Source organism: Anser cygnoides, chromosome 2 (assembly GCF_040182565.1).
Source record: "Anser cygnoides isolate HZ-2024a breed goose chromosome 2, Taihu_goose_T2T_genome, whole genome shotgun sequence".
Taxonomy (NCBI): domain Eukaryota; kingdom Metazoa; phylum Chordata; class Aves; order Anseriformes; family Anatidae; genus Anser; species Anser cygnoides.
The window spans coordinates 20,789,689-20,812,465 of record NC_089874.1 but is presented as its reverse complement, the minus strand read 5'-3'; the positions used below and the strand labels follow the sequence as shown (position 1 = coordinate 20,812,465).

General features: G+C 37.5%; 1 protein-coding gene across 2 annotated transcripts in view; it reads left to right on the top strand.

The window, feature by feature from the left end:
• The window catches only part of PLXDC2 (plexin domain containing 2), a 268,092-nt gene that overhangs the window by 114,213 nt on the left and 131,102 nt on the right, over positions 1-22,777 (top strand). For both annotated transcript variants that reach the window (XM_048061760.2, XM_013172072.3), the window contains exon 2: positions 15,126-15,337. In XM_048061760.2, the coding sequence (XP_047917717.1) occupies positions 15,126-15,337 (212 nt within the window). The remainder of the gene's footprint in view (positions 1-15,125; positions 15,338-22,777) is intronic.

The following is a 22,777-nucleotide window of genomic DNA, read 5'->3' as shown; positions in this document are numbered from 1 at the left end:
TGCAAAATAAGGCCTTCCAAAACATTTAAGCATACCTGCATTTTTTAAGAAATGTACTGGCCTTTCTTGTATATGCTGCTTCTATAGATTCTTACTGAAAGTAACGTACTCCTGAAAAGTAAAACATGCTCTTCGGGTGATGATCATAAAACATCGATCTTCACACATTACACAGTCCTATCTTCCACTTAGAAAGCCCAGGCACAGCAGAGAGAGTTGTAAATCTGTCTTTTCTTAAGTGAAGCTTGTCATTTGAACTGTTTCATCCCTGCGTAGCTTCTAAAACACCATGTGCTTTGCAGCACGGGAGTATCAGTCTCTGCCTCCTGGTTAAGAAAACAGATGAAACACATGTACATGGCATGTTAGTAAACCACCCCTGCGGGAGCACTGCAAAGCTGTTAATGTTTTTTCTTGGGAATGTTGTGGTAGAATTGGAAGGTATACAATAAAGAAAAAACTCACATTTATTCAGTCTTTTTGCAGAACACGGCTATCCAAATAACTAATCTCCATGTAAATTATTTGTGTTAAAGGAGGATGCCAGCAATGGAATCCGTTCATTTTATCAAAGCATGATGGAAATGCATGTAAGCAGTGCCATTTGTAAAATATGTTAACAATTATACTTGTTTATTTGTAAATTCTATAAACCATTTAGAAAAGTCAAGTCCTTCCAGTCCTGTTGGTTGGTTAAAAACTGCAACATTGTGTGCAGTGATGGAAAACACACTCTTCCTGCACTTTACTCCAAGTATCCAACCCACTGTATTAGTCTGTCAGTATTCTGGGAGAAGAGATAGGAAATATTCAATACTCCATATATTGGGCAGTTCAATTAAACATTTGCTAGATAATTTAATTGCTTTGACAAATTTGAAGATTGATGCAATATTTTCTCTTCTGTTTCTCCAGTACCTCTGCCAGTTTTCAAATGAATTATTTCTCTTCTGCCAAAGAATGTCTTTCTATCATTTTTACTGGCTTAATTCTTATTTTTATGTCTCTACTTCTTGATAGGTTTGATACAGCTGTTCTTTGACTCTAAACATATATCTACAACAATTCCTCCTTGATGTATGATTTATTTACATATTTTGTTCCCACACCAAGTCTAGCAACGCAAATTTTTACAGCCAGAGCTTAAGAACAGTCTCAGATCTAAAGTCCTCCCATTAGCATGCTAGAAACATGAAGTTTTTCTCCAGCAGATCACCTCATGAAGCCAAAATGATTATTTTTTTTTTCCTGAAAAGGAACTGAAGACATTTAGATCCATTTTAATTTCAGTGACAAAATCAATCTTTGTTTGATAAGACCAAAAATAGTTTACCTGTGCACAGTAACAGAGAGTTTGGAAGAAATAAACAATGGCATTTAGTAATAAAATAATACATAGCTCTAATCTAACACTTGCCACCAGTAATACTGAATATGTTTTACAGAGAAAGCCACTATCGTTATCTGAATCTTACAGATAGCAAAATTGACCTATTATGCAACAATACTATAAAAATTAAGTAATCCAGGATTCCACAGTACATTTTGCTTCCTTTTGTAGTCTCTGTATCTATTTATATTTAATAAATTTACTCAGATTTCTCTTGTTCCTCCTGAAAAGTTGAAAGGTGGCAAGTCTAACATAGAGCCATATTTTTGTTACTGAGTTACTGAACCAGGCCAGATTTCCACTCTTGAGTCTTTACTGTTTAAAATCACTATTTGAGGAGTCCTGAAAAATACCTATTTAATACGTATGGATGAAAGTGTAAGGCAAGAGATTTTCTTTCTTTAAAGTTTTGAATTAATCTTTTGGGACAAACAATACAGAAATTAGGGAACTGGATAAATGTATAGATAAATTTATGTTGAGCAGTAGTTGTGGGTGGAGGATGAAGAGGCAGTGAAACAAGTTTCAAGCTTTTCTTTTAAAAAATTATCACTGTCATTTCTTGGCCATGCCCATCTCTACAGAACTGGCCTCAAGAACAAAACTCTGTAAGGATAATTCAGTGTATTTGTAAAGCCAAGAAAATTTGGTCAGAAATGTCTTGATAATTTTAAAGTACTAACATTTAATGTATTTCTCAATCACTGCTGACCTAAGCATGTAGCTCCACCACATAAGCCCAGTGAGACTGTCTTATTTTTCCTGACCTTTAGAACAATTCTGTTTTTGAAAACACCCTCTTACTACTTCTACTTTTTGCAGGACATTTTATGAAAACTTTGTCTTGACACCACAGTGTAGTCAGTGCTGACATTAAGCCTTCACTTTTTGTTAAATGAATTCATTAATTCCTCAAATGATCAGTCTATTTACCTGCTGCTGGCATAAACTCTGTAAATCCTGAATCACTGTTGGTCCAGGAGAACTTCATGTGCAGAAAATGAAAGAAGATATACAATTTCTTTATGTAATCCATAGTGGAAATGAAGAGGGTTAAATTTTAAATTGTCTGAAATCAGTTTGTGAGTTTTAGTAGTGAGCTGGAGTAAAGCACAAGCTATATCTCCAGAAGCAGTTGTAAATTTTTACTTTTCCATCTCTGAAAACTGTCCCTTACCACCAGAGTGGAAGAAAAGTCATAGAACATATTCCTTTGGCTTTTATAATGTCAGATACTACAGCATTCCCCACTACACATTTCTGGGCAATCACAATTGTTTGTTGATTTTCCGGATTTCCAAATCCTGAGCTCTGTGAAACGACCAATACCACAAACCACTTCCTTTCTACCAATGTAAGGGAGGCCAAGGGAACTGAGGACACAGCAGGAGAAATGTTTCATGTTCCAGTTGCTCTGGAGCTGTGTTGCATGATCTGCCTCATTTTGAAGTGTTTGGGTTTATTTGCATTCTGAACAGCAGCAGTATTTGTGCAGACTGTATTTTGGCCAGTGGCCACAAGTTCAGTAAGAAGGGAATTAGGAGCAAGTAAGGAGTTTAAGAGTTTGTCTCTATTTGCAGAAAATAAATAAATAAATAAATAGTTAACAAGGTGATTACAATTGTTTGGGCTCTCCTGATATGGGAGGAGAGGAAAACCTCGGCTTGCGTGTCCATCAGTATTTGTTGTACCAGATAAACTGTTATTCCATCTTTCTTCTCTGATTTCTACTGTGCCAGGTTGCTGAGATTTTAATCTCTGTCTGCATAATCATGTTGTGCACACATATATGTTCAAGTAGCTCCATCATGGTGATATTTGAGCCTTGTTTTCCTGGTGGCGCCAGGTTTGCTTGTGCCACCAAACCCAACAGAGTTTCCTTTGGTGTGAGTGCTGATACTGATCCCTGTGCCTGCCTCCAAGTCAGCCTGACAGTGTTGCCCATGATGCCAGCTATCCCCTGCTGCTTCTGCAGTACCAGTGCATGACAGGCCAGTTGAGGGCTCACTGATGTTGTCTTGGCCAGAGCAGTCCCTGTGATTGCCACTCTGCCTCTACACACAGCAAAAAGCCAATCAGTCTGTGCTAATCCATTTTCCAAGCAACGGGCTTGCAACTCTCTTAGCCTCTGGCTTTCCTTCGGGCTAAAACTGAAGATAACCCTATACCAAAATTGCGCTTGCCTTGCTTGCTGGGAAGAACATAAATTAGCAAAACTAAGTGGTTTGGCACATCCAAGGTAATTGCTATTTTCTCCCTGGAAAACTCATGTAAAAGGATTTACAGACATATGCTGCAGTTTGAATTATAAATGACTCTGTCATTTTTGTATGTTTTTCTCCACTGCCCAGAGACAGAAATTAGTCCTAATGATGGGACTGCAAAATGGTCAGTCTAATATTTTTCACTCCATTTTTATCAGCTACATGCATGTGCACATTGGTGCACATCTTCTAGCAAAATGGACTACTTAACCTGGTTAAACCTGAATCTAGATGAGAAGCTGACCCACCAGGGAACTGGTATCTTCGGGCTATTTGAAAGATGCCTCTTTCAAAAGAAAAGATGCCTCCAAACTGGAACTGTGAGATAGATGTATTGGAGACAGCTCTAAATGCTCATGTCTGATGTTGGCAATTATACTGTAATCCAGTTATTGACTAGAGAAATAAGCCTTTATAAAACTTGTAACTGATATTTTTAAATAAGGTAGAGTTGGTATTAGTATTCTCTGGAAAACCTTTGAACCTAGGTTGGAAAAGGAAGAATTTGCGTATAAATAGAATATTGTAGCGAGATCTCCATTTCTCTTAACAGGACAATATTTTTGTTGAATTTTTTACTTTTTGCTGCTTTCTACACAAATAATTTTGTGGTTTAGTGACAGTTTGTGATATAGTGATTATAATATTGTTGTGATTAGTGAGGTTTGGGCAGAAGATGCATAGTTTATATGTGAATTAATATTTTGACTTAATTTCTGAGATGTTTATAATAAGAAAATCTGAGATGATTTAAAGCATGTTAACTCTGTTTTTCTATGCTGGAGTTCGATATTCCACAAGAAAATACAAATTCAAGTAAGAAAGTAAGAAAACAGTTATGCTTCCTTTTACTCCATGTGCAAACTTAATATGTGATAAATATCCATCTAGGCACACTTGTGTGTTTACGTTACTAATAATTATTGGAAGTGCTAATGGGAGTGTAGACATGAGACCTTCTTGAATGGTGTGCAAACATCAAGCAATGTTAGTCATACTGAATGTAAAGTAAAAATGCAAGAAGGAAGAATCCCAACACTGTTCAATGCACCCAGAGGGACGAATTTTCTTCTATTTAGATTAGGAGGGTTCCTTCTGTAATGCAAAATTGCACACTGAAAAGGAGGAGAGGAAAATGAGAACTGGGAAGTATTACTTTGAGTAAGTTTAAATCTAAAACTGTACTAGGACATTTTTAGGGATCTCTAGCTGATAAAAAGGTTGAGGGCCAGTGTTAAAAACATCATTGTATGTAAAGACCAAAACTACAGGAAGTGAAGCTATATTGAAGTCACAGCAGCAGTGAGAAAAGTAAGACTTAAAACACTCCTTACTTAAGCTAAGAGAAAATTCTTTACTTTCCCATTTCCTAATTGGAGAAGCTACTTATGTTGTGCATTGTACACTGAAGTTAGATTTCCTGACCCTTTTCCAGTAAAAGTAACTGATAGGCACTAATAGCATGCTTTTGAATTTTTTTGTGCATTCCATTTAGTCCAGCTCTCTGACCTGATACACCTGAAAGCTCTAGAAGATATCACATTAGTAATAGTACAGCTGTGGAGTTTTAAATTACATGAGAACTACAAAAGTATGGCTTCTCTGTTTGTTGTTTAATAAGGATGCTGAGCAGTACACAAATTAAATTTGCCATGGCTGGATATCTAAGCCTACTAGAGCTTTTTCTTTTGTAAGGAAAAGCTAAACCAGAATCATAGAATGGTTTGGATTGGAAGGGACCTAAAAAAACTTCCAGTTCCAACCCCCTGCTATGGGCAGGGACACCTCAAGTCCTCAAAGTTGCGCAAAGCCCCATCCAACTTGGCCTTGAACGCTTCTAGGGATGGGGCATCCACTGCTTCTCCCGGCAGCCTGTTCCAGTGCCTTACCACCTCATGAGTGAAGAATTTCTTCCCAATGTCTAATCTAAGTCTATCTTCTTTTAGTTTAAAGATATTAGTCTTTGTAATCACTACACTCCCTGACAAAGAGCCTGTCCCCAGCTTTCCTGTAGGCCTCCTTTAGGTACTGGAAGGCCTTTTTAAGGTCTCCCCACACCAGCCTTCTCTTCTTCAGACTTTACATCCTCAGCTCTCTCAGCCTGTCTTCATAGGAGAGGTACTCCAGCCCTCTAATCATTTCACGGTCCTCCTCTTGACTCATTTAATAAGTCCATGTCCTTCTTGTGCTGGAGGCCCCAGAACTGAATGCAGTAGTGCAGGTGTGGTCTCACAAGAGCAGAGTAGTAGAGGGGGAGGATCACTTCCCTTGACCTACTGGCCATGCTTCTTTTGATTGCAACCCAAGGTACAGTTGGCTTTCTGGGCTGCAAGTACACATTGCTGGCTCATGTTCAGTTTTTCATCCACTAACACCTCCAAGTCCTTCTCTGCAGGGTTTCAGAGGCAATCATTAAGTCCATCTTCATTTTCTGTGGTTTCTTTTCAAAGTGATTTTGTCTCCCTATCTCAGAAAGCAGTGGGTTGCAATAAAGGATTATACACTGCGTTGTTAGCATGAATGTAATTATATTTTACTGTTCCAAAGTAATATAAAGTGTCTGCTCCTGCAGGATGCAGATGTGCATGAGACATGTAAGAGCCTAGTAGCTGTTAACCATTATACGCTTTCCATTCTGGTTACCATCAGTATTCCCTAGACTCACGTGTCACGGTTTAAACCTAGTTGTGAAAACAACTTAAAGTCTACCTAGAATGTGTTCAGTATAGAGAAAAAAAAAAAAAAAGAAAAAAAAAAGCACACATCAAATGATATCTTTTTCTCCTTTTAAATCTTCTTACTGTTATGGCTTCAAAATCTTGATACTGGTTAGGTTTCCCATGTTGACTGATATCACCTTTTGCTGGTCAAATTTCTCTCTCCCTTTTCTCATTGCCCGGAATCTCTAATTTGGACTGCAAACCTTCTCTGAGACACTCGTTATCTCTTCTCTTGCTCTGTTTATATCCAGTTAGCAATAAATTTATGTCCTTGTCATGAGTGGAACTGACATGACAAGTGGCAAAACAAATCCATATAATACATTGTTAATCTATAACCTGATAGTTTATAAATTTGATCTGCATCTTAAGTTGTTTTGCTAATGCAGCTGGAGAATACGAATGAAGCTGGAATTAGGCAGGATTTCCTCTATGTTGATATATATTAATCAGAGTTACAGTACTGTTACCAGTGGACTCAGACCCCTGCCTTTAACAATACCATTTTAATTACCAGTAAGAATATGTTAATAATTAAAAAAATGAAAGTAAATCAGACAAGGAAAACAAAACAAAACAAAGAAACAAACAAAAAAAACAACAACAAAACAACAACAACAACAAAACTGCAGCAGTTATACTTGTGATGAAGATAAAGTTCTAGAAGTGTTGTTATGTGCTCTTTGGGACCATTAAAGTGATGAAAAATAATTACTGAATAAAAAGAGTTTGCAGAGGGAAAAGTCTAAATTCAGATCATTGATAAAATACTTGTGTAAGAAAATTACCAGCATGTTATTTCCCTGCCTTAGTACCTGTCATTATTGATACTAATGCTGTATTCAACATGGGTTTTAGTTGCTATTTATTGTAAGAGTTCAATAAATGTTATTATTTTAGGTGTTATTTGCTGTTTGGAGCACACAATACAACAGCAGTCATTTCGGCACTGTGATCCATATCTGCCATTCAGTACTCTATTACTATTAACCCCTGACTTCTTTTCTCACCCTGCTTGGTGAAAGTAGAATCATCCTAGGTGTCGTTCTCACATATAATTTTAAAATTCTCATAACAGTCTCAGCCAAGTTTTAAAAATAAAATGCCATGATGTGGTCTTTTGTTGTTTTTAAAACCACGATACAAATTGACACAAGAGTTAGTGCGCTGTCACTGCGGGATGTTTTTCCAAATCATATTATTTATGAAGTTTGCTAAAAAATTATCCAATCATTATCATTTCATATAGAAAGTCAAGCATATCCTTCATTTCTCTTCTAAATTAAGGTCAGAAAGATGGAATCAGTACTATGAATCCAGTGCTGCAGAAAAATGTCTCTATACTATACAGCTGTTCATAGGCAGAGAGTTTAAACTGGGAATTCTTACAAGAAGTGTGATTGATTTTACTGTGATTCTGTGCATTCAGTATATGAAGACTCTACCTGGAGTATGCTTTAAAGGAATGTTCATGTTTTGAGGAGTCTGCAACTTCATGCCTCCAGTTTTCATAACTTACAGAAAAAATTGTTGGTTTCTCGTCTTTACTAATAAAATGGTTGCAGAAGAAATAGATTATTGAGACAGGCTATAGAAAGTTATTTAACCTAAAGAAGTATGATGGCATTTTTTATTCCTTGATGAATAAATTTGTATACTCGATATATGATTTTTCTGGCATTTGGGCTGTGGCAGATTTAGAAAGATGATACTACATTTTGCAAGCAATCTGTTGAATAGAGTTTTCAATATGTATTTCTGGGCTCTTCAAAAAAAAATTATTGTTGATTATGGTGCATTTATGAAATTAGTCAAATTGCAGAGTTGGCCTAAATATGTGCAATCATGAAATGTAATTAACACGTTTTCCAGAAATGCAATTCTGAAATTCTGATGTGCTGAAACATCCCACAAACTTTTGTTTAACCTCATGGAAGAGGGGGGGGGAAAAAAAAAAAAAAGAAAAAAAAAGTGTCAGATTATTTACCTACTTGCCTTTTTTGTTTCAAAATAGGATTTCTTTTCTTTCCCCTATATTGACAATGCTGTCCATAAAATTTTGAATGCTTCTTTTTCTTGTAGAGTGAGATCTAGATCTTCATTCTAAATAAAGCTTTATGCAGACAAGACTTCCTACTAAATCAAAGCTGTCTCACTTGTCAAGTTCTGCTATTTCATTTTGGTTTTATTTACTTACAATTTCTCCCTTTTTGTGTAAGGGCATGGCAAAGCAAAGACCCTCTGACCCCACCACAGTTTGGTGGCTTCTTTTTCAGAATGTCTTCCATGTAAATCCCAATCCATACTTACGATCCATAAGAACTGCATGTGAAATTCACAATATTGATATAGACACAGTTCTCTACTACTCAGTTGTCAACTTTCAGCATTGATTTGTATTAATGATATAACTATTAAGCAGTTCACAGTATTTTTCTAGTACAGGACACTTATCTTCCCACCAAAAAAAAACTTGCAGTAGCAGAGCTGCCTCAAAAGTCAGGTCCTGATGTACAAGAAAGTAGTGGTTTCAGTCATGTCCTCTGTCGTGTTAGATTGCTAAATTAACATGCAAGCTAAGGTAGGAAAAAGAAAATATGCTAGGTACATGGTGGTTTAGGCAATAATCGTCAAAATCTTTAAAATGTCTTTTTCCTGTGAGTCTGTAAACCTGTTCAGAGGGAAATTTGAAACCTCTGTCTTAGATGTGAGCAGAAGTAGATCTGTCTGTAATTTTGCCCACAGTCCCCTTCCCAAGTTTTCTTTCTAAATATTCTGCTTAGGTCCTTCCAGAACTAACCCTAATGTAACCCAAGGGGAATGGAGCTGCAGACATAATGATTTCCACTGCTAATTTCATGAAAACTTCAGGGAAAAGAGCTGAAGACAAAACCAAAACACCAGTTTAATTACATATTCATCATGAAGTTTATTTTCACTGCTTCCAAATTCGATGATACAGTATCATCTCTACAGACCATGGCACCAAGATATTTGTACAGAACTAAATATAACTAGCACTCCTGTTATTGGCACATAACCATATCAGGCCATGTTGAAAACTGTGCTTCCAATTTTAACAGATTTGAAGGCTTATTATAGTTATGAGTTTATGCTCATAAAGGCTGAACAACTTCCTATTCATCTATGTTTGCCAATATTATAATTTTATTATTAATCAGATACTACAGCCTTTGGCTGCTTTCCTATTGATTTGAATGACATGTTCTCCTTCAGTGTTAATTAGGTGCAAGCTCTGAGATCTCAAAGATAACAGTATAATACTTTGGTACACTTCCTCTAAAATGGCTTTTATGTGATTTATAAGCTACACAGAGATTTCAAACAGAAACATGGAATAGTTCTAACTTGTAAAATATTGCAATTTTAGGTTTCTGATTAATTATTTATTTTTCATGAGCTGCCTGCACTTAGAATTTGATCTATCAATTATCTGAGAATGTGTTTGCATTATTTATTTCAATTAAATTTACTTAAAAGTAACAGAAAACACCATGTTATGCTCACTTTAAAAAAAAAAATGTTGTCACGTTTTCGGCATTAGAGGTGTGTCAAGATAAACTGAGATAACATGCTGGATCAGAACTGGTCTGGCCAAGCCTCCTTTCATCCCAGAAGCTTGAGGAAAAGATTTTAGGGAGGAGGAAGCAGCCTGCAGTAAGTTTCTCCCTTCACAGCCTGAAAACACATCCATATAGTTGCAGCTTCAGTAATCCCTCTTTCAGTCCAGGATAATTAACTAAGTCTAGTGGTAACACTGGTAGAATCTTTCACAGATAATGATGAAAAAAAATGTTTTTAAACTGAAGATGTTGTCAGTTTGTGCTTTTAATACTTTCTACTAGTAAATTTAGAAGGATATAATGTATTCTGGACAGGGATGAACATAGAACTTCCTTATGTTGGTATAGTTTGTGTCTGTAAAATATTTATTTTAGTTAATATTTATTTTATATTTATTACAATAAATTTATCAGTGTAATAGTGTGGCAACAATATGATTTAGAACATTTTCTATATTTCAAGAGAAAAATCACATAGTTAAAACAATTGAAGCAAGATAAAATATATGCACATATATGATCAAAAATTTCTCTAATGAGGAATGACCAATACCAAATTTTGAGGATGCCATGATGCAATTATACTATATAAGAAAATTATGGACTGATATGAGATAAATGTATAGAATTTCCAAGCCACTGGAAATATCCCAATGCGCTTATTTCATTCTTCTCTCCAGCACTATATTATTATTTTAGAAAGCAGTTTATGTTGCAACTTAAAGCTTAGAAGTCACATTCAATTTTATTCAGGATGTGGGAGAACAAAGTATAATTCCATCCTTTATGGATGAGACTCAGGCAGAGGTGAATAGGCTCCCCCCTAACTTTATCATTTCCTGTTCTCTAATTTAGATAATTCTCTCAATATGTTGGTTGTTGACCATAAAAAGAGTAGTCTGCAGTGGGAATGCAAAATGAGGGTAAATACACTGTTTGCCTCTCTCTGAATGTGGGTTAAGAGCCACCAGGGTTGGTCAGAAAAGGTGCTTCAGAAGAAGGGAGCACAGTTCTGCAGACATATAGATGCATTGTAGCCCAAGATACCTTTGTAGGTATCTATTGCACACTGGGCATTGCAGCACGTGATGAGATTTCGTAGTATGGCAGGAGGGAAAAATGCACTAGAAATACTTAGTACAGCTGGAAGAAAGACAGTGTCATGCCACCCTTCAAGAAGGGCAAGAAGGCAACTGCAGGCCAGTCAGCCTCACATCCATCCCTGGAAAGGTGATGGAACAGCTCATCCTGGAGGTCATCTCCAAGCATGTGGAGGGTAAGAAGGTGATCAAGAGTAGTCAGCATAGATTCATCAAGGGGAAATCGTGTTTAACCAATCTGATAGCCTTCTGTGATGACTAGCTGGGTAGGTGAGGGGAGAGCAGTGGATGTGATCTACCTTGACTTCAGCAAGGCTTTTGACACTGTCTCTCCCATAAAATCCTCATCTATAACATCCAAGGCATTGGACAGTGTCTCCCATAACATCCTCATAGGCAAGCTCAGGAAGTCTGGCCTAGATGAGTGGACAATGAGGTGGATTGGTAATTGGCTGGAAGGCAGAGATCAGAGGGTTGTGCTTAGTGGTGCAGTCTAGTTGGAGGCTGCTAGCAAGCAGTGTTCCCCAGGGGTCAGCACTGGGTCCAGTGCTGTTCATTAGTGACCTGGATGATGGAACAGAGTGCACCCTCAGCAAGTTTATTGATGACACAAAGCTCAGAGGAGTGGCTGATACCCCAGAGGGCTGTGCTGCCATTCAGAGGGACCTCAACAGGCTGGAGGGTTGGGCTGAGAGGAACCTAATGAAGCTCAGCAATGGCAAGTGCAGGGTCCTGCACCTAAGGAGGAATAACCCCAAGCACCACTACAGGCTGGGGGCTGATCTGCTGGAGAGCAGCTCTGCAGAGAGAGACCTGGGAGTCCTGGCAGCAGGCTGACCATCAGTCAGCAATGTGCCCTTGTGGCCAAGAAGGCCAACGGTCTCATGGGGTGCTTTTGGAAGAGTGTTGCCAGCAGGTCAAGGGAGGTGGTCTTCCCCCTCTACGCAGCCCTGGCAAGGCCACACTTGGAGTGTTGTGTCCAGTTCTGGGCTCCCCAATACAAGAGGGACATGAAGCAACTGGGGCAAGTCCAGAGGAGGGCTATGAAGATGATTAGAGGACTGGAGCACCTGTCATAAGAGGACAGGCTGAGAGAGCTGGGCCTGTTAACCTAGAAAAGAGAAAACTGAGGGGAGACCTTATTAATGTGTATAAATACCTGAGGAAGGGTGTCAAGAGCATGGAGCCAATCTCTTCAATTGTGCCCAGCGACAGGTCGAAAGGCAACGGGCACAAACTGAAGCACACGAGGTTCCGGCTGAATATGAGAGAGCACCAGAGCACTGGAACAGGCTGCCCAGAGAGGTTGTGGAGTTTCCTTCTCCAGAGATATCCAAAATCCACCTGGATGCCATCCTGCACAAGGTGCTCTATATGATCCTGCTTGGCAGGGGGGTTGGACTAGGCGATCTTTAGAGTTGCTTTCCAACCTCAGCCATTCTGTGAGGGGAAATGTTGCTTCCACAGAGTAAGCCTTGGGTGTTCTGCATCAGGAACAGAAAGCATGTACCTGCAATTCTATCTGTAAAATTTCCAAGTTTGTCAGCTTTTGGACATCCTTGCCCCCATAACACCATGGCAAGTCCCTCCAGATTGAAGCAGGGAGGGCAGCTTTGAATAGATGTTGATAAGGACCACAGGGGTGTGATTCAGTTCATCTGCTGAGCTGTCCTGCATCTTGCAGCTGATTGCATGATGATACAGGCAGCAGGGTGGCAATTTGTTGAAGACAAATTCTTCTAAGCCTTTTAAGAAATGCAAAGAAACATGTTTCAAAAAGCCACCAATTAAAAGAAAAGAAGTCCGATTACTTGGGGTCTAAGGGAAAGTTATGGCTTGAGATTGCTTATTTTATATCTGTGTTAAATTCTGGTTTCATTAAGGCACAAAGTGCCTTCAGCTCATAGCACTGTGTGGCTGAGCATAGTCAAATAGCTTGGAAAATAAGTTTAGCAGATTTCTTAACAATCTAATAGAAAAAAAAAAGAAAAAAAAAAAGGAATCATACAGAGCCTAAATTCTAATAGAGATTGCCTCTATACTGTAACTCTTTATTCTCTATGAAGAGCAACATCTAGCAGATTCACCTGTATCCATGACTCCTATACCAGCTATGATGTAGAAAAATCTTACTTCTTATTTAAAACTTTGGTAGGTAATTTTCTATTTTTCCATCTCTTCTTCACCTAGACAGCATATCTGATGTTTAGTAAAGATCTTGGAAGTAGTGTCTTTTGTTTATAAGATTCTGTCAAACAGAAGCAATGGAGTATTTCTACAAATAAAATATTTTCCATTCTATCTTTTCACTTTTTTATTTTATTTTATTCTTTTGATTTGCCACTTCTTTTGACAATTCATTTGGAACCTCACCGTTCTGCTCTTTGAACAATTTTCCATTCCTCCTGCAATATGCACACCAGAGAGCACCCCTCTTCTTCACCCTTTTGGCTCAAAGCATACAAGACTGTATGAAAAGTACAACTGATTTTTGATGAAAAATATGCAAGGTTACTTGAGCCTTACTGTACTCCTTGTTAATAAAGGTAATTGAAATAAATTAACAAAAAAAAATAACAAAAAATTGATCATAGAATCATAGACTCATAGAATGGTTTGAGTTGGAAGAGACCTTAAAAATCACCCAGTTCCAACCCCCCTGCCATGGGCAAGGACACTTTCCACTAGACCAGGCTGCTCAAAGCTCCATCCAACCTGGCCTTGAACACCTCCAGGGACGGGGCATCCACAGCTTCTCTGGGCAGCCTGTTCCAGTGCCTCACCACTCCCTTAGTAAAGAATTTCTTCCTGATACCTAAACCAAATCTACCCTCTTTTAAAGACATTATTCCTTGTCCTATCACTAAAATCCCTGACAATGAGTCCTTCCTCATCTTTCCTGTAGGCCCCCTTTAGGTACTAGAAGGCTGCTATAAGGTCTCCCTGGAGCCTTCTCTTCTCCAGGCTGATCAACACCAACTCCCTCATCTTGTCTCATAGGAGAGGTGCTCTAGCCCTCTGATCATCTTCATGGCCCTCCTCTTCACTCATTTAATACATTCATGTCCTTCTTGTTCTGGGGTTCCCAAAGTAGAACTCAGGACTCTAGGTGTGGTCTCACAACAGCAGAGTAGAGGGGCAGAATCCACTCACCCTGCTAGCCACTCTGTTTTTGATGCAGCCCAGGATCCGGCTGGCTTTCTGGGCTGAAAGCACACGTTGCCAGCTCATGATGAACTTCTCATCCACCAACAACCCCAGGTCCTTCTCCTCAGGGCTGCTTTCAAGAATACTTTGATTGGCGTTTAGTTTTGGTGAACTGGAAACTGCTTAAGAATTTAGGATTTTGTCTTGGTCATAGTTATATTAAAATGAAAAAAATGTGAATGAGTATGAATAAAATGCAAAAGTAATACATAAAACACATCACCCAAGTCTGCTCACACTTTGCAGCAAGCATAGTAGGTGTCTCCAGACTTAATACATCATTCACATTTATCAATATCATAACAGGACAGCTTTATTTTTGACCTGGAACAGTTGTTTCTGGGAATTTCATGCCTCTCAGAATGTTTATTTGGCTGCCTATCACCATGGCTTCAAAGCTATTTCCACATAAAATCAGTAGCAGAAGCTAAGTATATATCTCTACTTTGGGCATCAGTTTTTGTTAGATGATTAATTCTTTTATTCTTTGATTTGTTTTATTAAGAAAAGTGACACCTATAAGGAGACAAGTGTTGAAGTTTCAAATGTGTTGTGAAAAACTTTTCCCAGGCATAAAATAAGTGGGAAAATCAAACATTTGGGATGTTTAGAGGACCCTACAAAACTTAGTCCAAATTATTGTGTTTTGTTAAAGTATAACATGCTATCTATTTTTTAAACTTTTTTGTCATTTTGTTTTGTTTTTATCATAGCTATAACTGCTTATTCTATAGAGTAGTTCAAAACGTCTATAAAAAGATTGCTATTTTTAGGTTTTAGGTTATGGTCAGTAAACCACAGTTCCAGCTGATTTGTAATATTGGCTTTCTGTTTGTTGTTTTGTTTTGTTTTTCAAACAGGTGTGTTTTACGAAGTTGTTCAGAGCTTCCCTCAAGTGGAGGAAAATGTGCAAGTTGATGCACATGTAAGCAGCCACAGGTGGAGAAGGCACTCGGAGTCTCTCAAATCAGTCGACACTAACAGAGCCAGCATGGGGCAGGATTCCTCTGAGCCAGGGGGTTTCACAGATCTACTTCTTGAAGAAGGACATGACAACACCACCCAGATTGAGGTAGATTTTCGTTCCATCTACTTTTCATTCAATTTGTTATCTTTGAATGGGGGAATAAGTCAAAAAAAGAAGATGGGCGCTTCAGTGTACTCAAACATTGGCAGGAGAAAAGAGTCTCATGGTTGTTGTATTTGTGACCCTGTTAGCACGTGGAAACCAGCTCTTTCTTCTGCCCTAAGGCTGGACTGTGTCCCTTCTGACTTTTGAAGAGTCTCTTGAGGAAGTCTCTCTCTTTGAAAAACAGTCTTGGGAAGTCTAGTGGTTCTTGCTGGTTAACTGAAAAAAAAAGTAGTAGTATTCAAAAAAAAAAAACTTGAAAATTCCTTAAAAGTTTGGGTAAACACCTCCATCTGTGAGATTTTGCGTTGTCTTCATGCAGGCTGATAACCAGAAATGGAGGGGGAAAGACCCTACAGAAACTGGAAATATTCTGTGTTGGATATTGAAAGTATTTTCCTATACAGTTAGTTTATCTTCCAGAAAAGAATAACATGGATGAAATTAATCTAAATTAAATTTTGAGTCCTTGTCCCTCTGCTTTAGGATTTCATTTAACCTCTGATTGCTTGTTTAAAAACTTTAACTTCCAGATTGTCCTTCTTCCATATACCATGTAAATCCAAATGAGATCCAACTGTTTCTTTAAAGCTGCTCTCAGTAGTGTAGAGACAGCAGAAGTTGCCCATGAATAACTTCAGACCCTACATTGGGACTGACTGGTGCAAAATATCACTAGCTACAATGATTTGTGGGAATGCTGCTCTTTTTATTTTAGTATTTTTATAAAATTGCAGTGGTTGAATTGATTTTGTCTTTATATAAAAATAACAAGTGCTTATGTATATAATTTTTAAATTATAGCTGATTTTTTTTTAAAAAAGTGTTAGATTTGGAGGTTTCTTATTAATAAAATCTACATCATGTTTTTCAGCAAAATACAGTTTGGAATAGTTATACTTAATATTTCAGTCTTTATATTTTTTCTTGCAAAGCATAAGTGCTATTTATTTTTTCATTTCTGAGGAGTTTATTCTCAGACAAACAGAATAGCTTTTAGTTTTGTGTTATTATCTTACTCAATAACAGATGCAAAGCAATAAAAAAACTGTCCATAGAGACAGTAGAGACATTAATGAGTCAAAAATAATAATGCCTTTCTGAAAACTGTGAATATGTGTTTTGTGGTGTGTTGTTTGTTGGTTTTTTGTTTGTTTGTTTGTTTTAAGCTTTTCAGTTCACACAGTACTATTTTTTTCCCTTGCATAAACATGGAAGTCACTAGTTGGTATATGATACTTTTGAATTGCATGTTGATTTTATGATTTGCTTTTTGCCCCCTGCAATCCTCATCTGGCCATACTTGTAGCAACTCTTTCTGGCACAACCGAGATCAATCCTGCTTTCAATTATTTTAGCAGGTAAAGTGGAAGATGTCTCAGGTACAAGAAAGTTTTTGTAGCTGATCTTTCCATGGCTCATATGTAGATCCCTATGATTTGTCACTTGCTTCTCTGGTCTGTTGAGTTCCAAGCTCTTAAAAAGCTCGTACAAAATTAAATGGGTCAGAGCTGCCCCACTAGTATTCATATTTGGCAACATTCAGGAGAAGAATGTACGTACATTAAATGGTATTTTTTCCAGAGCTGTCTTTCCTGACAGATTAATGACACTACAGTGTCTTAACCTCAAAAGTACATCACCCCTACTGAGTTTATTAAATTCAGGTTCTATGCTCTCTCACATCCTTTTCTTCTTCTAGTCTTCCCAGCATGATAGAATAACTGAATTGTGTTTTCACACATTATCAGATTATGTTGTAAATCCCTCCTACAATACACAGTCACTTTACAAATAAATAAATAAAATAAAATAAAATGGGCTTTATAGAGGAAGTAAAGTGTACAGAAATTCACAGTGGAAGAATCCTTATGTTGCAGTCTTCTGCAGCTTAGGAGCTTATTGGTAGTGCTGGAGAGCATATTGATTTTTGTAACATTTCTTCTTTATGTGTTTCAGTTCTTGTTGAAGTAAATCCAGAGAATGACTAATGCCTGCCACTCATATTTAATGACACTACAGTATTACAGCATTCCTTAATCACAGATACTGTTTCTCTGAATTATTCTGTAGATTTACCATGCATATGTGGAAGACTCTTCTTTCACTGAAAGCCTAATGTTGATGAACATATCTTTAATTTTCATTTGATATTGTTATATTCTTCCTTATACTGATGAGTTTACTTTCTATCCACATTAAAAAAAAAATAATAATAAAGGCAATTAATTTCTTTCTATTTAAAAATAACTCAAAATATTTTCTGTGTGATCGAATCTCTAGTTATAATGTGGAAAATGATAAAATCAATGTGTGTGGAGGACAGATCATTTCCATTGGCTTTTCTTTATGTTTCAAGGCAGTGAGGGTTTTTTATGTTTATCCCTTGGAAAAATTGGGATTATTTTTTTTTTCTATAACTTCACAGTAGTACCATTCCAGGTTTCCCATCAGCTGTAATCCATAGAGTATTTTAAGATCAACTTCATTGGAACATGAAGTTCAGGCCTTCAAAAGCAGCCTCAAGAAAGCGCATGGTAAATCACATCTTTGCAGTACCCAGGTTGATCAGCCTCTGTGTGTGCAAGGATGATAAATGGGTAAATTCTCTTCAGAGATGTCTGGTCCAATGGCTAGAGCAGTATCACCACTAGAGACCTGGAGACATTCACTCTATTCACGGCTCCATTTTGCCTAATCCATTTGTTTGACACTGTGATTCAAGAAGGATCTCGTACAAAATGATGCACATATTCAGCTTTCTTGAATAAAAATGTTCTCTTAAACCAGATTCTCTGGAAGTTGAACTATATTGAACATACTGTCAAAAGCAGTGGCAATAGCTGTTTGATGTGCAGGAGTTTTGGAAATGGGCAAGGCCTTGGGAAGGAGGTGGTGAAACCTTCTCCAGGATCTGTTGTATTGCTGAAGGATAGGAATTGTGTGGGCCACAGATGGAGTATGGTGGCAGCACAAACCCCCGAAACTGACAATGATAAGAGAAAGGCAAAGGGCAGGAAGAAAAAGTTTCTACTGCAAAGTAGATTTTCTATGCGTGGCATGAGTGGTCTTTCTGGTGAACTGACAGCAAGCTGGAGTTTATAGAGTAGTATTAACATGTAATAAATGCCTATCATAAACACATTATAGAAGAGTATGACGATATGAAAATATTCTTTTTTCCTCTAAGTTTAGTAGGGTTGTCATGATGTGCCAGTCAAATATAAATAAATTTTAAATATAAAAGTTCACAAGAATGGAGGTTGGTCCTATTTGCTTTCTTTGCAATTTGTACTTTAGATCCTAAGGAGAATGTGTAAGTCTTTGAGTCCAAAGTCAGTAAATGTTTTACTAGGATTGTATTTCTTTTACCTAATATAGCTAGAATGAATGAATGAGCTATTAATAGATGTGAAAAGGGTGGGATTCCATCTCGTACAGATGGGCAAAAATGTTACAGCCCTAGAGAAATCCCCAAAGTAAGTGGGGGGAAATATATTGTCAGCAGTCCAAATTTACTGCAGAGGTCAACTCTGAAAAGACAGAATTTTGCCGACACAGACCAAACTGGCTTCTTGGCCCTGTGGCTAATGAAAGCCTCACCCTTTGAAAATAGGAGCATCTATGGTTAAGGCATATCTAGGAGAAATATGAAGTGACAATGGAAAACAAAAAAAGAAAAGTGATTAGTATAATCTAACTTTTTACATTCTTTTTAGGATTTTCTCTGTAGACTGGCTTCCTATTTTGTAATTAAGGATTTAACCTTTTGTTTTCCTAGGGAGACTTTTTTATTGTAAATGATGGTTTATAAAAAGTTAGTTCATAGTGCTTAAGGAAAACTCAAAAGAATTTGATAAAATGGAAGTTTTCCTCCCAAAGATCCTAAAACCAAACAACAGATCTTCTATTTGAAATAACTTGGAGACTCTCAGAAGTTTACCAACTAAGGCAAGGAGATTCTGGAGATTGGAATCACCACACATCCTCTATCTTCTAACTAACCAGTGCTCAGGACTGGGCAGCTCAGAAGTCCTGCAGGTACTAGACTGAGAGCGGAAATGTGCACAGCACAATGGTTATGGGGACATTAAAGACAGGGATTATTGTGAGGCAAATTTGAGTTATCAGGTGGGACGTTCAGAAATTATGTCATTTATATCAACAATTCTTTCAAAAGAGATTATTTCTTAAATTTCCGGGATTTCATAACCTTATGTACAATTTTAGCTTCACAGCACATTCGCCACTCATAACTTACTACTTTCTATCTCTCCTTCAGTCATTTTTGGGGATTCTTCTTTCTGGTCTTGGGAGTGTAAGTTTGTTTTGTTGTTGTTGTTGTTTAGTTTGTGTTAAAAAAAAAAAAAAACAAAACACAATTCACAATTTATTTTGCTGTTTTGTTAAGTAAACTACCTCTTTTGTTTATTGTGCTCAGGAAATTCAGAAGTGCCCTTTTATTTATCTTAAATAGAGCCTGGGAAATGTAATGCATAGAGTAGAATTTGTTACTGTAATCACTGTATGTCCTTGAAAAAGTAATGAGCATGAAAACAGATCTCAATGACTATGTCTAGTTTGACATCTTCTTACGAACAAGGAGATAACTAGGACAAATATACTTCACATATTCTAATAAAAGAAAAGTATACTTTATAATAACTCTGATATTAAGTAATTAACTCTACACGTATTAACACTGTTAAAATAAACTTAGATTAATGGTTGTGGTTTTATGTTTGTGTTGACCCCCAAAGCACACTAGCCATAAAGGTAATGAAGGCAGGTAGCAGAGTTCTTGCTGCCTGTTGCTCTTTTGCATTTACTGGAAAAGGATCTGATCGCTGAAGTGCATCTAGGATGGATGTCAGGTTCCCAGTACCAAGGTGTCTGCAAATGCTTTATTGTTTTGCCATAGTGTTCACTAATGTAGGCATGGTCAAAGGGCACTGGAAAAAAAAAAGGCATAATAATACATTAATATATAATTGTGCATCACACATGTAGCTTATTTTTTTTTCAAAGTTTAAAATGTGTGTCTTTTTCTAAGTGATGTCCTGTAATTATGGCAGTGTAGAGCTCTGTACAGAGGATATTCTCCTTCTGTATTTATAATATTTGTCTCTTTATTCCAGATCGTCCGCAAAGCAGCTCCGGCTGCAGACTTTATAAAAAAATTTCTAAGCAACTTGCTTCACTGTTCCATTTCCCTGATCCTTGTGATGGCTTAACCCCCAGTGAATTGTACAACACTGAGAAGTAACATACAGAGAATTTGAAATGGAACCAACTGTATTATGTAGCTTGCATTGGTGTTAGCAGAAAATTTACACTAATAGTAAGGTTTTATTGCTTTGCAGCATGAAAACAGTGAGGAAAAACATAATTTTTGATGTAAAGTTTTATAATAGAATGAATTATAGCATCTGTATGACAGAAAAAGATTCATTTCCAAGCAAGAAACAACACATTGGGCATAGTAAGTAAAATGAAGCTCAGCTGTGTCTCACTTTCCCCATGCCCACCCCATTCCTTAGCGTAGTACTAGTGATCATAGGAAATATATTTCAGTGCAAAAAATAATGTCTTTTTTGGTAGTGAAGTTACTTATTTATTCCTGTGGCTGTTGTTGATATCTCCTGCTCTGTGAATTTCTTTTAACTAAAATACAGTTGTTGCTAGCTGGAGACACTCTTCTTTTTCTCTCCTTTCTTTAGTTTCTCTGGATATTTTTTGAAATGTAAATTTTTAGCAATCGTGGTAGTATAGACCTGGAAATCATCTTCCCCCTGTCAGAACAACACTGGTGGATTTCCTACTGGTAGCAGTCTTCTACTGAATTTTGCATTTTCTCCCAGAGTTTCTGTCCAGAAAGAGTCTTCTCCCTTATCAGTCTTAGACACTCATGGCAGCAAAGTTGTCTGATTCTGACTGGCAAAAACAACAGAAGGGATTGAATTTGACAACCCCTGGGATTTGAGAGCAATTGCTCTCAGCTACGGAGAGTCGGTGTCAGCATGCCCACTGCTCTGTTCTTACTGCAAGTCTGAGCAAGGGGAAAAAAAAAAAACGGTTAAGATTAAATTCCATTCAGCTGGACGAATGATAAGGCATTCCTGGAATTACTGATCTAATGCACTGTATTTAAAGTAGAAAAATTTGTCCGTGCATAATTGTGTGAAGCCTTGAAATTAAAAAATATCAGTCACATAGTAAATTGTTAGTTTGGTTAAACCTGCCTCAGTTTCATTCTTTTTATGTATATTTTTCCATCATCATAATGATTTAATGTCAGTTATATCTGAAGGATTTAGAAATAAAGACCGGTGTGGCTAGATCTACAAAAATGCTGTCCCTCCAATACACTGTGAAGATTGTACTGGAGTTAAGAAAAAAATCCTCGTAATCTCATAAATTTAATGAGATTTCATGTTCTCTTTCTTCATCCCAATCTACAGGAGATACTTAAGTCTGGGGAGCCTGTTCCAGTGAGCGACAACCCTCTCAGTTAAGAACCTCTTCCCGATATCTGGCCTGAACCTCCTCTGTTGCAGCTTGAACCATTCCCATGGGTCCTATAGCTGGTGACTAAAGAGAATAGATTGGCACCAGCCCCTCCAGTCCCCCTCATGAGGAATCTGTAGATTGCAATGAGGTCTCCCCTCAGCCTCCTCTTTTCCAGTCTGAACAGGCCAAGTGACCTCAGCTGCTCCTCATACGTCTTCCCCTCTAGGCCCTTCACCATCTTCGTAGCCCTACTCTGGACACTCCAACAGTTTCACGTCCTTTTTGTACTGTGGTGTCCAGAACTGCACACACTACTTGAGGTGATGCCTCGAATACTGTGGTGTATAATGGTTATTATATAACCTTATATCAGGTTCTACAGCATTTGAGACTTAGCTTGCCCCTTTTTCCAATTCCACTTGTTCAGTTGAGTTTTCCACCAGTGATGTCACACTTTCTAGCTAGCCAGCAGACCAGTATGTCACTGTCTTGTTTGCTTTCAGCAGCAAAAGGCTAAACTAACCAAAAATGTCACTTTTTTTTTTTTTTTTTGTATTTATTAATTACTTGCTTACATCAAGGCAATCTTGGCACTTACACTTAACTGGATCTTGCTACAGTCTTGCTGGACTGAATTCATTACCAACCCTGAAAGAAGTGTTGAAGAAATGAGCTTATCAACATTTTCATTATTCTCAATCTTAACTCAAGAGGTAATGATTCTACTACTAACTCAGGTATAGCTGAAAAATAAAAAGATTAAGACTGGAGAGAAGATTCATTCTCTGTTTCTTTTAAACTTCCAAGGAGAGGAAAAAAAGGAGATAAATTGAAAGAAATTTCCCCACTCCCAAGTAAGGGAATTCACAGTTC